The 18,041-nt window shown below is 37.3% G+C and overlaps 1 protein-coding gene across 5 annotated transcripts in view; it reads right to left on the minus strand.

Moving 5' to 3' along the window:
• Positions 1–1,958: 1,958 nt before the first annotated feature.
• LOC118717424 (WD repeat containing planar cell polarity effector) overlaps positions 1,959–18,041 on the minus strand; it is a 217,435-nt gene continuing 201,352 nt past the window's right edge. Inside the window, exons 16-19 of one of the 5 annotated variants that reach the window (XM_036435487.2) lie at positions 12,899–12,952; positions 11,913–11,917; positions 9,563–9,594; positions 1,959–2,356 (exon numbers count right to left, since the gene is read on the minus strand). In XM_036435487.2, coding sequence (XP_036291380.1) covers positions 2,306–2,356; positions 9,563–9,594; positions 11,913–11,917; positions 12,899–12,952 — 142 coding nt within the window. In that variant the 3' untranslated portion in view covers positions 1,959–2,305. Of the gene's footprint in view, positions 2,357–9,562; positions 9,595–11,912; positions 11,918–12,866; positions 12,953–18,041 lie in introns of all 5 variants that reach the window. The other 4 variants (XM_045580800.1, XM_045580799.1, XM_045580801.1 and 1 more) reach the window with 4 other exon arrangements.

Consider the following 18,041-nt stretch of genomic DNA (forward strand, 5'->3'; position numbering starts at 1 on the left):
TGACATTGTTAGGTGAAGACTTACTATACAGCATGGTTACACCAGACCAGTGGTTGGCAAACTCATTAATCAACAGAGCCAAATATCAACAGTACAATGATTGCAATTTCTTTTGAGAGCCAATTTTTTAAAACTTCTTATAACGCCACTTCTTCAAAATAGACTTGTCCAGGCCGTAGTATTTTGTGGAAGAGCCACACTCAAGGGGCCAAAGAGCCGCATGTGGCTCGAGAGCCACAGTTTGCTGACCACGGCACTAGACAAAGGGATGATTCCAGGCGGACAGAGTAGGAGAGTGGGAGCATAATCTCAGTTTTGGTTATTTGTCTTATTAATGAACCAAAACCATTTCAGGTATTCCAAGCATAGTTTACTTCAGTAGCCATAGTTGATATGAATTACTGTGGAATTGTTTGGGGCCTGGGAATTTTGGCAAATAGTTGAAAAAGCTTGTGGATGTATTTCTTAAGGAGAAACGGTGACCTGTCAGTGCTAGTGCAGATCAACCTTGTATTCTTGTCTTTGCCACTATTCTCACTTCAGAGCTGTGGTAGCTCATTTGTAGTCCTGCCAGTTCCTAGCAGAACAGGAATATCATTTTAGCGGAATGTTTAATAAACACTCACAGGTTCCCTGCATTTGGAAAACACATTTATACACCATGTACATTGTGAAAGAAACTTGGTTTTCTATATTTTTGAGTTAATTTTTCCAGAGGCTTGGGAAGTGGAAAAATGGGAAATTTAGTTAATAATTAAGTTTTACTTAGTTTCACCCAGACAACTGGTAAACTTATTATATAGAAAATAGTTTTATTGATATTATATTAATATCTCATTTAAGTGTTTACTTTTTAGTATAGACTATGATCTACTCACATAGGACCTAGAAATGGCACTGAACTTTTTTTTATTAGACTCTTTTTTACTAGTTGAAGAAAACAGTAGCTAGAAAAACAAAAGGATATGATAGATCAAGAAATGTGGTTTGTATTTTTGGTTAATGATTATTTTCTAGAAAATCTGTAGAAAATGTTGCCATTTGACAAAAACCATATCTTAATACAATTTTTCTTTAAAAAATTAATTACCTTTTTAGTATGGCTCACGTACTAAATATTAAGACTTTTCCAGAGCAGTAGAAAACTGAAAAATGTAACTTGAGTTTCATCTTTTTTTTTTTTTTTTTTTTTTTGGTCACACCCTCAGGAAGAGATACAGATGAATAGGAAATAGGGAGAAAACCCTAAAGTCTATAAAGCCTTCAGTCTAATTAGCTTTTAACAATAGATTTCAATTAGAATTTGCTACATATACAATATTTGAAAAAGATGTTCATTATTATAGGTTATACTTGTAAAATATATGCTTTCTACTAATGAATGGATATCCAGAACTTTGAAAGGTCTGAGATGTTTACTCTGCTTGCAAGATAAGTTATCAAACTACAGTTTCATGCTGGCCTAACACCTGAGGCTCCTTGGTCAGAGATAAAGGACACTCCATTGCTCACGATAATAGTACCTAAGGTATCAGTGTTTTGGGGGGAGAGGGGACGCCCTGATTTCGTGGGCACCATTCCTATAGTGCCCTTGAGTGTGGCTCTTCCACAAAATACCGCGGCCTGGGCGAGTCTATTTTGAAGAAGTGGCGTTAGAAGAAGTTTAATTTTAAAAAAGTTGGCTCTCAAAAGAAATTTCAGTCGTTGTACTGATGCTATTTGGCTCTGTTAACTAATGAGTTTGTTGACCACTGCTATAGAGTGATGTAGAGGGGGCAGGTGCTGTCTTCGCACTCCGGGCTGTGTAAAGGACAGGTATTGTGGACCTGGCAGTGCCTATCTTTTATCACCGGGTAAGCTTGCCTGCCTTTTGCTCACCAGGGGACAGAACCTGTTCTAAGGGGAGCAGTAATTCAAGAAACCCATGGAAAACTTGTCTCCCAACAATGGGTCTGAGCTGAAATTTTTGCTTAATACTTTATTTGTGATGCAAATTAATGACGTAAACAAGATCACAAGAGCAAATGTTTAAAATACTTAGAAGAACTAACTTTAAATATTCTACTTTTGAAGTACCAATTAATGCATAATTTAAGAACTTTCCAACATTTTACATTGCTGAAAATAAGTAAAGCACCACAGCACTTTAATTAGGATCATTTGCCATTATGCTACATGTTTTTGAAGTGAATAAAACTTTATTTTGAAAACACTGAATTTAAATCTTAACTAATTTATACAGTCTTTCCTCTTTTTAATCCATACAGGGAGGTTTTTAGTAAGTAAAACACAAATTTCATATTATTTACACCAAACCAAAGTGAATCAATCTGAGAGAACCACCATCTCCAATTTCCTGAAAGCAAACAAATAAAAATAATTAAAATCATGTTTAAGCAGAGAGTAAAAGTGACTTAATACTTATATTTTAAATATTTTTACTTTTAATATTTAAAAACAGTGAAACAAAAGTATAAATGCATTATACATGCAAACAAGAGAACTGTATGTTTATCTTACTCTTAAAATTTTGACACAGCATTCGTAAAAATCAGTGAAAAGAAATAATATATGAGGCATGAAATGGCAAAGGAAGGATGGTTGTTGAAACTTGGACGATTCTGAAAGCTCCTACAATGAAAAGTTGCAAATTGTGGGTCCTCGTTTCTGATTCCGCCTATTTGGTTTTACAATATTATCTGTTCTGCAGGTCCTATATCGCATATATTTCTTGATTTTGGTGTTTTACCAAGTATTTAACAGTGGCTCTTGCGGTAACGGTTCATAGAGAAGATAATGGTTTTACAAGCCCTATATTAGATTTTACAAAGCTGCAAAGAGCTACTAACAAGAACCTCATCCTTTTCTTATTTCTTTTTCTTTCTCCCCCCAAAAAGGATTTTTAAATTTAATTTATTGATGTGATATCAATAAAGTTATGTAGGTTTCAAGTATACAGTTCTGTGATACATCACCTGTATGTTATATTGTGTTTTTACCATCCAAAGTCAGATCTTCTTCCCTCATCATATATTTGACCTCATTTACCCTTTACGACTCTCCCAGGCCTTTCCTTCTGGTAGCCACCAAATTGTTGTCTGTATCTGTGTTTTTGTTTTTATTGTTCATTTGTTGCTTCCAGTTTTATATCCCACATATGGTGGTTTTTTTTTTTTCTTGTCTGACTTATTTTGCTTAACATGCCATTATCAAAATCCATCCATGTTGTCACAACTGGCAGTATTTCATCTTTTCTTATGGCTGAATAGCATTCTACTTTATATATGTACCACATCTTCTTTATACAATCCTCTACAGAAGGACACTTCAGTTGTTTCCATGTCTTGACCACCATGAATAATGCTGCATTGAACAGAGATGCAGATAGCTTTGCAAATAAATGTTTTCAAAATTTGTAGGTAGATACCCGGAAGAAGGCTTGCTGGGTCATGTGGTAAGTGTATGCCTGATTTTTAAAGCATTTTCCATATTACTCTCCATAGTGGTTGTACCAGTTCACACTCCCACCAGCAGTGATTGATAGGATCATATGATATCCACAACCTCTCCAACACTTGTTATTAGTCTTGTTGATAATAGCCAGTCAAACAGGTATGAGGTGGTATCTCATTGTATTACCATAGACACCACAGACACCACTGAAAAACAAAGGATCACACTAGAGTACTATGAAAGATCGTATGTCACCAAACTCAATAACCTAGAAGAAATGGGTAACCCCTTAGAAATATATAACCTTCCTAGAACGAATTGAGAATAACTGGAAAATATATATAGACGGATCGACAGTGAGGAAATTGAAACAACCATCAAAAAAACCCTGAAAAAGTAAAAGTCCAGGACCAGATGGCTTCACTAGTGAATTCTACCTAATACCGTGTTTCCCCGAAAATAAGACATCCTCCGAAAATAAGACCTACTTACAGGTTTCCTTCTGAGTGAAATATAAGGCATCCCCCCTGAAAATAAGGCCCCCCTAGGAGTCACAAGAAATTCACCAGGAAATTCAGGAATTGGATTGTTATGATGATGTTCCAGAAGATGATGACATGATTGTCACAGAATAAATGAATAAATTCTTTTTTTGTTAAAATATATTTTATTGATTTTGTACAGAGAGGAAGGGAGAGAGATAGAGAGTTAGAAACATTGATGAGAGAGAGTCATCGATCAGCTGCCTCTTGCACACCCCCTACTGGGGATATGCCCGTAACCAAGGTACATGCCCTTGACCGGAATCGAACCCGAGACCCTTCAGTCCCCAAGCCGACGCTCTATCCATTGAGCCAAACCGGTCTCGGCCTAAATGAGTAAATTCTTGATACTGTAGGATTCACAGTTTGTCTGGCTTGTGTTGACAACTACCGTACTACCGTACCGTATACAGGTAATAAATTTCCTTTATTTTCATTTAACAATAAATGTGTACCGTATTCTTCTTCATGGAAAAATAAGACATCCCTTGAAAATAAGACAGCGCATCTTTGGGAGCAAAAATTAATATAAGACACTGTCTTATTTTTGGGAAAACAGGGTAGTCAAACAGATTTAGTATTGATAGTCTCAAACTCCTCCAAAAAATTGAAAAGGCAATATTTGCCTTCCTAACACATTTTATGAGGCCAATATAGTCCTGATACCAAAAACTTGGCAAGAATAACACAAAAAAAGAAAATATCTGATGAATACAGATGAAGAAATCACAAAATACTAGCAGATCAAATATAAAATACAATTAAAAGAATACATCATTATCTAGTGAGGTTCATTACAGTCACAAGGATAGTTCAATCTACGCAAATCGATCAATGTAATACACTACACACATTAACAAATAAAGGATAAACACCATCTGATTATATCAGTAGATGCAGAAAAAGCATTTGACAACATTCATTAAAACACTGAGTAAAAAAGACCATATACGACAGAGCTCCAGTTAATATACTAATGATGAAAAGCTGAAAGCTTTTCCTCTAAAATCAGGAACAAGACAAGGATATCTACTCTTATCATTGTTAATCAGCCTAATACCGGGAAGTCCTGGCCAGAGTCCTCAGTCAAGAGGAATAAATAAAAGGCATTCAATTTGGAAATGAAGTAAAAATGTCACTTTTTGCAGATGACATTATTCTTTATATAGAAAAACCTAAAGACTCCATCCCCAACAAGGATTTTATGACAGGAGTGGAGAAAGGCCCGATGCACAAAATTCGTGGAGGAGTAGGCCTTCCTTTCTCCAGCTGCCAGCACCAGCCTCCCTCTGCACCCAGGACCCGGGCTTCCTTCGCAGGCCTGGCTCTGTTCGGAAGAACATCCAGTCTAATTAGCATATTACACTTCTATTATTATAGATGATTATTATAGATTCTGAAACTGGAGGATGTAAGACTAACAGTGAGTGATATTATTTGAAAATAGCACAGTGGAGACATTTAAAATATATATATATATATATATATATATATATATATATATATATATATATATATATATATATATTATTGATTTAATAGAGAAAGGAAGAGGGAGAGAGAGAGAAACATCAATAGTGAGACAGAATCATTGATCAGTCTCCTGCACATCCCCCACCGTGGGGATTGACCCTACAACCTGGGCAGGAATTGAACCGTGATCTCCTGGTTCCCAGGTTAATGTTCAACCACTGAGCCATGCTGGCAGGGCACAGTGGAGACAGTTTTGGAAGTTTGGAGATGGCCTACTTAGAGTGGAAGAGGAAAAGGAGAAAGGTAAAGAAGAGTAGGGCTGAGGGTTGGACTTAAACTAAGTCCAATTTCATAATTGGAGACATTTTTCTTAAAGGTTATTTCTCAAGTTTTATCATCAAAGTTCTTTTTGCTGAGAAGCCTTTCAGAAAGACATTAAATTATAGTATTTCAAATAGTTGTACCTCAAAAAACCCCACAAAAAACAAGTGTGGCTGGCAAGTAAGGGAAACATATGTACACAAGAGCTTGTGGATCCTGATGTACAGAAGGAAAAAAACAAAAACCACACCTGGAGGATGAGTAACAAAAAGAATGAGTAATTTAATATTCCCTGGGGCTTCTGTGTGCGTGCTGGCTTTAGCTTTCAATTTTATTTTTTTAGCTTTCAATTTTAAAATAAAAAATTTTATAAGCACTGGTATTTATAAAAATACATAAGATCCAACTCATAGTTATAAGCTACTATACAAAAATGTATTTTTTTACACCACTCTGACAGTCATTGAGAAATGCGGGCTTAGCTTTTGGTCTTGTTCAGTAACTGGCAGAGATCCGAGGTAAATTATTTTCCTAAGAACTGGATGTAATTGTTGCTTAAAGCCAGGTTTTGCCTATCCGGGAAGTATTGTCTGTTTCAGCAGAATAAAGAATTCTTGATATTCTTTAGTGTCTTCCTTCTATCCAGGCCTTAATACCTCTCTTACGTTAGGAATTACATTTAAAAATGGTTAGAGCGTCGTCCCGATATATTAAGGTTGCAGGTTCAATCCTCGTTCAGGGAACATACCAGAATCAACCAATGAATGCATAAATAAGAGGAACAATAAATTGATATATCTCTCTCTTCTTTCTCCTCCTCCATCCCTCTCTCTAAAATCAATGAAAAAAAATAAGATTAAGAAAATTAAAATAAAATCCATCCTATTTTTAAAGAAGACTTCAGAGTATTTCTAGGTTTCCATGAAAGTCTGTTTCATGCTATAACACTGACCAATACTCTATGTACTTTATAGCAATTTTTGATGATCAATGAAATAATGTATACTCAATTAACAATTATTAACAATAAAGTATATTCATTAAATTTTGGGAAACGGAAAGATACAAAATTTATCCATAGTCACACCAGTCATATGAAAACTATGGTTTCATGTGTATTTGCTTCGTCTTTTTTTTTTCTCCATGTATACATTTTATTTGTTTTTAAAACAGCAGAAATCATATTGTATTTACAGTTCTCTGTATTTCTGGTTTACGTTTTTTGGCTTCACTTTATTCTTCAATGCTCCCACACAGTCTTTGTTTTTAATGCCTAAATGTTATTTCATTAAATACTATAGTGCTCTTTAATCCTTCCTTTTATTTTTATTAAACTTATACTGTTTCCATTTTCTTTTTTTTAATAAAACTATAAAAGACACTTAGGCATGAAGTGTCTTCTTTGTTTGGGAGTATTTCCTTGCTGTAGAGCTTTAGCAGTAGAATTAAAGGATAAAAATTTACGAAATTTTAGGCCCCTGGATGAACAGTATAGAAGTGGTAGTTTTGGTTTGTTTCTTTCCTAGTTCGGGAGGAGGAGATCATGTCTGGTAAAGGAAGTTGTAGTTTCAACAGTCTGCTTTTCATTTGATTGAGTTTTGAAACTGTGCTCACCCTGGACTGAAAGGCAACATGTTAATTCATGCAATAACTTCATACAACAAAAGGGTTTTCCCCAGTCCCTCCTTGGAGCTCTGAGTTTAGTTAAGTGTGTTTTCTGAGCCACATCCTGTTGCTGTTACCTAATGTTAGGCAATCCCAGGTCACCTTTCTTTTTAAATGTATACAAACTCTCATAAGCAAACTCTGCAGACAAGTGAAGGTTTGCTTTGCTACAAACTTGGATTTTGACCTGTTGCTCGTTTAATACAGATAGCTTTTATTTTAAAAAATGTAGAAATTGGCAAAAGACCTGAATAGGTACTTCTCCAGAGATGAAATACAGATGGCCAACAGACATATGAAAAGGTGCTCAACGTCATTAATCATCAGAGAGATGCAAATGAAAAGCACAATGAGATGTCACCTCACACCTGTCAGATAGGTATCATGAAGATATCAATAAACAAGTGTTGGCGAGGGTGTGGAGAAGAGAGCCCTGAGGATGTGAGAAAAGGGAGCCCTCATGCACTGTTGGTGGGAATGCAGACTGGTGCAGCCACTATGGAGAGCAGTATACCAGTGGAATTACCTTGAAAAATTAAAAAATGGAACTGCCTTATAACCCAGTGCTTCCACTTCTGGAATCTATCAAAAACCCCGAAATACTAATTTGAAAGACTATATGCACCCCTATGTTCGTTGCAGCATTATTTACAATAGCCAAGATGTGGAGCAGCCCAAATGCCCATCAGCAGATGCGTGGATAAAATGGTGGTTCATTTACACAATGGAATACTACTCAGCCATAAAGAAAGAAGGAAATCTTACCCTTTGAAATAGCCTGGATAGACCTGAAGAACATCATGCTTAGTGAAATACACACATCCGAGAACAAGTACCATATTATTTCACTTGTATGTGGAATGAACCATATAAACTAACAAAATAGAAACAAACTCAGAGAGAAAACAGACTGACAGCTGTCAGAGGGGAGGGGGTTGACAGCTGGTAAAAAACAGTGAAGGGATTAAACAAAAAGGAGCTATGTGAATAGGATTTTTGTCTTTTTCCCCCCAAAACCCTATTTGAGGACATGTTTAGTTTATTTTTCAGTTTTCTAACACAGCATTCTTGAGTGTGAATCAAGTGCAAGAAATGCTTCTAATTAGATAAATTTACTATTTGCATGTTTTTAAATATTAAGCCAGTAAGAACAATAATAATGTTTTGGAATTTATAAAATGCTTTCACATGACCTAATTTGACATATTCCTATGATATTACTAAATATAATTATTCCCATTTTACAGATAAGGAAGTAGGTATACAAAATGTGTGGCAGCCGAAACCAGTTTGGCTCAGTGGATAGAGAGTCAGCCTGCGGACCAAAAGGTCCCAGGTTTGATTCTGGTCAAGGGCATGTACCCTAGCAATCAAGGCACATGCCCTTGATCGGAATCGAACCCGGGACCCTTCAGTCCCCAAGCTGACGCTCTATCCATTGAGCCAAACTAGTCTCGGCCAAACCTTTCATTTTTAAACTTAATCCTGGATAATTTCAAACTTATACCAAAGTATAGAGAATGGTGTATGTAAACTGCTATATATGTAAACTGCTATATTACTCATCACCCACTTTCATCAATTATCTCATATACTTAAATTCACTTATACACCTCCTCCTTTCTTCTCACGAGTTATTTTGAGGCAAATTTCAGACATATAATTTCATTTGTACATAATCAATGTACACAATTTTATGTTTCAGAAATAAATATTTTAGTAATCACAACTTTGAAATACGGAAAATCTGAATAGTGTTCTAGAAAGATGCTTCCATTTTAATGTATACCAGTAGGCAGTTTTCTAAGTTCAAAACAATTACATACAGCCCTAGCTGGTTTGGCTCAGTGTATAGAGCATTGGCCTGAAGACTGGAGGGTCCTGGGTTTGATTCCGGTGAAGGGCACATGCCTAGGTTACAGGCTTGATCCCCAATAAGGAGGGCATGCAGGAGGCAGCAAATCAATAATTATCTCTCATCATTGATGTTTCTCTCCCTCTCCCTTCCTCTCAGAAATGAATAAAAACATATTAAAAAACAATAATTACAGTATGCTTTTCTCTTGGAATTTAATTCTTATAAGAAACAGCAATAGAAAGTGTTTTACCTGCCCTATGCAGTCTTCTCTTATTTCTCCTTCTAAAGTAAAAGATCACAACATTAATTATCTTAAAACCTAATAATGGACCTTAACAATATTTTTAATAAAATCTTTTAACACCCTCACTAAACAGAGAAATACTTAAAACAATCATAATGTAAACACATTAAAATACTAAAAACTCGCAGAAAGCAATAATCAATCTTCATAATAGTAATCAAGTAACAATTATTCTCCTACATACATGTTATGGCCAATATCTACAGCCTGTATTGTGCTTTTTCTCATTAAAATGGTGCCTTAAAACTCGCATAACAAGTAAGTTTCATCTCCGTGCCAATTCTGGTTGGTTAGTGGTGGTCATCCAGGGAACTGTGGAACTGTGTTGAGAAGTTTTAAGAGGGTTAATTGTTATTTTGTTTAGTGGAAAAGAATACTATGTTTGATTAATGGGGATGTGTTCTCAAAGCAGTAATATACCTATTGACCCTGGCCTAGTACATTAAAATGATGCTTTTAAAAGAGACGTCCTTACTTAAATTTATGTCATTAGGCTAAGAGAAAAGAACTGTAATTATAGCCTCAATCTAATGTCTCACTATGGATGGACATCAGGCAGACATCCATGTACATGGTCTCATTCTTGAAACCAGTAACTTCTGGTATTTATAAGTCCCAGTATAGTGCTCAGTGAGTGCATGCATGCACCACCCATTTGGCACTGTGCTTACGTTAACTTGTAAGTTTTCTAAAGCTCATCAGCAGCATTTTATTCCTCCTCGTAGTCCTAGCACCAGGAAGTGCCTTGATGATGATCACATTTCTGTAATAGTGTGCATCTTCTCTAAGTTGTCTACCTGTGTTCTCTCTTAACTGACTAGCTTCTTTACATGATTTTTCTGAATTCTTTGTCAAGCAGTTCATGGATCCCTTTCTGTAGGGTCGCTTACTAGAACTTTATTAATTTCCTTTGACAATGTTATATTTGCCTGAATTTTTGCGATGCTTATAGTCTTGCAGTGGTGTCTGTGAATTTGAAGGAGCAGGAGCCTCTTCTGTTCTTTACAGATTATTTTTGTCAGGTAAGACCTGCTGCTGCCAGGCAACCAGACGGACGGGTTTGCCTCCGGGATGGCGGCTGAGCAGGGCCAGGGCCAGGCCAGGAGGCTGCTTCCGGTCTCACAGTCACATCCCTGGTGGGGTGGCCTGTTACCTGTGCCGGTGTATCTCGTGCCAGGTCCCCAGGTGACTGGGGCTACGTCTGGGTCCATGCTAGCAGGCTCATCACTTGGGGTGCAGATCAGCATGTCTCTTCCCTTGATGAGACTACCTCTGAGATGGAGCAATTGGAGCTGGTCATAGGGTTGCTTCCAGGTCCAAAGTTGGTCTGCAGATAGTGGACCTGTTATGGGGGTCATACATGATGTGGTTCCTGCCAGCTCCATGGGGCTGGTAGTATGACCATGAGTGAGAGGGGCTGGAGCCATGATCCCAGGGGGACAGAGCTGTTCCTGGGTCTGCAGTCAGATCTGTATTCATCAGGCCTGCTACCGGGGTGTGGGTGTGCCTTGGTCTTGGGCTTCACTAGGGTTTGCAACTTCCTACTTGGATTTTGAAGGTCTTGGAGTGGCCTTTTTGTTCATGGATGTTTGCCAGCGTAGTGTTTCTGTGTGGGGGAACAGGGGTCTCATATTCTGTTATGTTGCTAGTAACCATCAACTTTCAATTTCAACTTTAGTGCTGGCCTTGTTGTATACAATTAACTTTGCTTAAAATTCAAGGGAAAACAAACTTAAGAGGGAAAATATAATTTTTTTTTCCTACTGAGAATCCCATATCTTTAAACCATTGATAGAAAAAAAATCACTTTAAATTATTTACTCAAGGGCCCATCTTTTATGAGAATCATTCCATTGAAATTGTGACTTCATAGGTGACAACAACTGAAGAGTTTGAGTGACAGTATTTTGAGTCAGAGATGGGACTGTATATTAAACAGTCGTTGTGACATATAGTAACTACCTTTGTCTCTTCACTGCCAGTCATCTCTGTGTTTTCATAGTATCTCATGCAATTTCTTTTGCATATTGAAACTGTACTTTGCGGGCCACCAACTCAGCTTGACTGGAGGTGATTACTTTGTTACTTTTTCATTTTTTATTTGGTACCAGTTTTAGGGAGTACATTACATGACTGCCTATGTTATGACTAGAGACCTAGTGCACAAAATTTGTGCACTGGGGGGGGGGTGTTCCTCAGCTCGGATTGTGAGAGGGCGCAGGCCACACCAAGGGACTCCGCTGGTGCATGATTGAGGCCAGGGAGGAACGTGGGAGGTTGGCAGGGCATGTCCAGCCCATCTCGCTCAGTCCAGATCAGCTGGAACCCAGCAGCAAGCTAACCTACCGGTTGGAGCATCTGCCCCCTGGTGGTCAGTGCACATCATAGTGAGAGATTGAGCAGACTTAGCATATAATTAGCCTATTACACTTTGGTTGAATGGCTGATCGGACGACCAGACACTTAGCATATTAGGCTTTTACTATATAGGACTAGTGGCCCGGTGAACGAAACTCGTGCATGGGGGGGGCAGGTTGTCCCTCAGCCTGGCCTGCACCCTCTCCAATCTGGGACCCTTGGGGGGATGTCCAACTGCCAGTTTAGGCCCTATCCAACCAGCAGTCGAACATCCCTCTCACAGCCCAGGACTGCTGGCTCCTAACCACTTACCTGCCTGCCTGATCACCAACCACTCTGCCTGCTGGTCTGATCAACCCTAACTGGCCCCCCCATCCCCTTTCTGGACTGATCACCCCTAACTGCCACTCTCCCCTGCTGGCCTGATCACCCCTAACCACCTCTGCCTCGTCCCCACCACTATGGCTTTGTCCAGAAGGTCTCCTGGTCTAATTAGTATCGATACTATGTATATTTCTCTCCTATAGAATTGGGCAAAAATCAGGTCACTTTTCTCAGTGACCTTCAGAGCCTGGTTTCTCAATGTAATCTCCAGGCCATACATCACTTGAGAGCTTGTAGAAAGTCAGAATTATGGGCTCCCCCCGTCCCCCAAGGGCTAGTGAATGAGAATTAATATCATAGTAAGAGCCTCGCATTTATTTGTATGTTCACTAAAATTAAATTTTTGTTATAAGCAGGTATTTTGCATTATACCAACCAAGTCCCAACTTATAACAAACCAACTAGAAATATCCAGGGCTTTCTTATTTTTACTCATTTACTGAAAGCTCTCGCAGGTGTAATCCCGCTTTTCTGTTACACTTTTAAATGCTCTGGGTTCCGTGAATTCCATTACCTCTCTTAAAACAGGCCTTATCCGGGAAAGCTTCAGCACAGGCGTCTTTGTCAAGCTCATTCCTTCTGTCAAATACTTGTCTGTTGTGTAGTTTTGTTTTTTTTTTAATTGGTAAAGGGTAAAAAAGAAAATGATATAGTTAAATATGTTACAGATTTTTAAATATTAAATATTTTCAAACTTCAGAAGTCTAAAAAAATGTAATTAAAAATTTCCTTGGAACATTTCAATGATGTAATAATTTAAATACCATAATGTTAATAACTGATCTTAATTTTCCCACCACTGAGTATTTTATAGGACATTTTGAAGAGTATTAAGTCCAACTTTAATATACAAATATTTTATGCATAATTTTCAAGAATGTCATATAATTTGAATCACACATTATAATGTTTGTGACTAGCTTCTGTCACTGCCCTTATATTCGTCCAAGATGTTACATGTGTTAATAGTTTGTTACTTTTTATTGCTGAGTAATACTTTATTGTGTATAAATGAATCGGTTTGTTTATTCACCTATTGAAGAATATTTATTTGCCCAGGTTTTGGCAATTATGAGTAAAATCGCTATAAACATTCATGTACAGGTTTTCATCTGACATGAATATTTGCTCTACAGAAATTAAAACTCAAGAATAGAGATGATACCTTATGTTTAACTTTGTAGGAAACTGCTCAGTTCTTTTCTACCATGGCTGCTCCGTGCTATGTTCTCACCAGCAAAGTCTGAGAGTCCCAGTTGCTCGGTGCTTTGCATTGTCAGTATGATTTTATTGTACACATTTTGATAGGTACGCGGGGGTATCTCATTATGGTTTTAATTTTGCATTTCTCTCACGGCTAATTTTGCATATTTTTTCATGTGCTTATTTGCCATCCATATATCTCCTTATCAAAGTGTTCAAATTCTTTTGCCCATTTTAATTGTGGTGTATTTTGTTTTTTTTTTGTCTTATTGAGTTTTCAGAGTACTTTATACATTCTGGACACAAATACTTGATCTGTTATATGATTTGCAGATATTTTTCCTCACATGTAGCTTGTCTTTTCATACTCTTAACAGTGTCCTTTGAAGAGCAAAAATTGGTAAAATCCACCTTGCCAGGTTTGTTTTATCCTCGGCCAAGGATATGTTTACTGATTTTAGAGAGGGGAAGACAGGGAGGAGGGGAGAGTGAGAGACAAATGCTGGCAATTGTCTCCCCTATGTGCCTCAACTGGGGACGGACCCATAACCTAGGTATGTGCCTTGATTCCTATCCCTCAACCCTTTGGTGCACCAGATGATGCTCCAACCAACTGAGCCGCCTGGCCAGGGCCTTTTACCAGTTTTTTAAATGGTGTCAAATCTAAGAATTCTTTGACTACTTCCAGATCAGGAAGATTGCTTCCTATGTCTCCCCTCCCCCCTAAAAGTTTTACATTTTCTATTTCTATCTGTGATCCATTTGAGTTAAATTCTTTAAAAAAAAATATATTTTATTAATTTTTTACAGAGAGGAAGAGAGAGGGATAGAGAGTTAGAAACATCGATGAGAGAGAATCATCGATCAGCTGCCTCTTGCACACCCCCTACTGGGGATGTGCCTGCAACCAAGGTACATGCCCTTGACTGGAATCGAACCCAGGACCCTTCAGTCCACAGGCCAACGCTCTGTCCACTGAGCCAAACCGGTCTCGGCTGAGTTAAATTCTTGAATAGGGTGTTAGGTTCTTGCCATACAGATTTTGAACATGTTTTGTTAGATTTGTTACCTAAGTATTTGCTTTGTTTTGGAGCTATTGCAAAATGGAAAATTTTCATTTTCAATTGTTCTTTACTAGAATTCAAAAAATATAGTTGACATTTGTGTGTAGGCTGTGTATCTTGTGACCTTACAAACTTACTTATTAGCTATATGAGTTTTTTTGTAGCTTCCATGGGATTTTCACATAGACAGTCACATTGTTTGCAAATAGGGATGGTCTTAACTCTTCTTGACCAAGCTGTATTTTTTTTTCTTTCTTTTCTTGACTCATTTCACTGGCTAAGACTTTCAGCACAAGATTGGTGAGAGTGGACAACTTTGTTGTATGCCCAGCCATGTTCCCAATCTTAGGGAGAAAACAGTCTTTCTCTGCCAGGTATGTTGCTAGCTGTAGTATGTTTTATCCTTTTTTTTTTTTTTTTTTTTTTTAAAGCTGTTCTGTAGATTGAGGAAGCTCCCTGTTATTCCTTGTTTTCTGGAAAAAATTATTTTTTAAATTATGAATAGGTATTCAATTTGGTCAAGTGTTCTTTTGTGCACTAGTTGACTTAATCAACTAAATTTTCTTTAAATTGTCAGTATAGTAGTGAATTTCATTGATTTTTGAATACTAAATGAACCTTGCAGAGAAACCCCAATTACTCACAGTATATATATATTTTTTTGATATATTAATGAATTTGTCTCTGGGAAGGGACATGCAATGCTTGGTGTACCTTAAAGCACAGGTAACGGGCCAATAGGTTGGTCTATAGAGAAAAAGCATTATAAGGTTGAGTCAGGGCTTTTCAGGCCCCATTTAGGGAATTTTTCTGCAGATCTGCCATATCTGCAGAATGCAATTCAGCAACCCTGTCCAGCTCTGTATTCAGTTGTACATGAAATAGCAAAACCAAAGCCTATTATTTAGTTACTAGAGGCCTGATGAACAAATTTCATGCAAGTGTCTTTTTTATTTTTTAATATGTTTGTATTGATTTTAGAGAGAAAGGGGAAGGGAAAGAGAGATAGAAACATCTATGAGAGAGAAACAGTGATTGCCTGGGGACTACTGGGGATATAACTCACAACCCAGGCAAGTGCCTTGATGGGGAACGGAACCAGTTGCTCAACCACTGGGCCACACCAGCTGAGTCATGAAACAAATTTTTTGTTTTGTGCAAAATTTTCAGTTGTTTTGAAATATGTCTGCATTATATGTTGGTTGTTTACATAGCTGACAATCAGTGAAAGCATTGGTGAATTAACAATTAATAGGTGAAGAGAAATGCTAGTCTTCAATGGGAGTATGGACTAAGTTTACAAGTAGTTTTTTTTAAAAAAATCTTTACTGTTGAAAGTATTACAGATGGCCCCTTCTTTCCCCCATTGACACCGTCAAGCCTGCACCCGCCCCACCCCGGCCTTCACCACACTATTGTCTGTGTCCATGGGTTATGCATATATACATGTAAATTCTTTGATTAATCTATTCTCATTCACCCAACCACCCACCCCTGCCTTCCCTCTGAGATTCAACATTCTCCAGGTAAAATAGTTCACATTATGAGGACTTTAACCACAGTTTTAGATAATAAGGATGTTCTATTGCTTAAATTTTATGATATTTTCAATGCAAAGATATGAAGTTTGAATGCTCTAAGTTTTATGGAAGAAAAATACTAGGCAAATAGCACATATCACATGAAGTCCACTAACAAAGGATATAGATTTCAAAATATATAACATTAACAAGGCTTTGTACATGAAATTATACTTCCATGTTTTTCATTTGGCTTAGTTAAAAAAAGAGTACATTCCAGACCCAAACACTGACAGGATATATACATTTCGGAGTTTTGGATTTTCTAAGTACTGGAGAACTTCCATGTCACGGGAGAGCTATGAGTCTCCTGTGTCTCAGAGCTTTTCTTGAGACACATTAAAGGAACAGCAACATGTAACTTCTCTTCACCATAGGATTTACTTAGTGGGCCAGAAAACAAAAATAAGAAAATTCATAGGAGACCAAATTAGGCTGAGAGGAAATGGAAAACTTCTTTTTGTTTTTCAGCTCGCATTTTCTTTCTCACATGATCTTGATCAGCTTTCTGAAACATAGAAGTTCAGTGAAAACCTGTAAACATATCTAGGCTGTCAAATTGTATTTTGACTTTATTTTCATTTGGATGCCCTTGTGATTTATTTTTCATTTCTGATGTAATACTGTCTTCTTCTTCCTTTTCTTTCTTGAGTTCAATGAACTTCATTGCTTCCTCCCTCCCACCATCCACATCCTTCTCCTCCTCTTAGTTTTTTGTCTTCTAATTCAGAGGCATTTCCATGTACCGAGTTGCTTGTTACATTTAATTTTGCCTCCAGTGTTGCAGTATTTTCCTACTTCATGGTGGTTGTTTTTTGGAGGTGGGGGTAGAATTTTCCTCAATTGATATGTGTAGGTTTTCATTTTCTGTTCCTTTGTAGTAACTTTGTATGGAACTGTTCATCTTTCTACTGTTTATTTATTATCTAAACTTTTACATATGTCTCCTTTTTCCCTGATTGACCCTCCCCCCTCCCCTCAGCCTTTCCCACCCTGGGCATGCCCCCACCGCCCCAGTGTCTGTGTCCATTGGTTATGCTAATATGCATGCATACAAGTCCTTTGGTTGTTCTCCCCCCCCTCCCCGTCCCCCTTCCCTGCCATTTGGCTGTGGATCTATTCGTGTTCATCAAATTATGTTTATCATTATATCCCACATATGAGTGAGATCATGTGATATTTATCTTTCTCTGACTGGATTTTTGTGATATTATGATGTATTTTGTGATACTGGTTTAGTACAGCCTTCCATAAAGCAAAGTCTAGGCTCTTGTTGGTGTAAAGATATAAATAAATGGAACAGAATGGCGGATCCAGAAGCTGTTCCACTTATGGGCCAATTGATTTTTTGACAAAGATGCCACAGCAATGTAGGGGGGGGGGAATGAGTTTTCCTGGGAAAACTGGATTTCCTGAACAAAATAATGAACTTAGATGCTTATATCACATTACTCACAAAAATGAACTCAAAATAGACTCAAACTACTAAAACTTCTAGGAGAAAACAAGAGACAAATTTTGTGTCTTTAGGTTAGAAAAAGAATATTTATATATAACACAAAAAAGTACAACCAATGAAAGAAAAAACAGCTAAAGTGGGCTTTGACAAAATAAAAATTTGCATGTCAAAAGGCACTGTTAGAAATAAAGAGGCAAGCCATAGCCTGGGAGAAATTATTTACAAATTGTAAATCTGATAAAGGACTTATGTTCAGAATATATAAGGAACTCATAATTGAATAAGAAGACAACTCAATAAAAAATAGACAAAAGTTTTGAATACTTCACTGAAGAAGATATACTAATGGCTAATCATCACATAAAAATGCTCAATAT

Source organism: Pipistrellus kuhlii, unplaced genomic scaffold (genome assembly GCF_014108245.1).
Source record: "Pipistrellus kuhlii isolate mPipKuh1 unplaced genomic scaffold, mPipKuh1.p scaffold_m20_p_13, whole genome shotgun sequence".
In the NCBI taxonomy this organism is placed as follows: Eukaryota; Metazoa; Chordata; class Mammalia; order Chiroptera; family Vespertilionidae; genus Pipistrellus; species Pipistrellus kuhlii.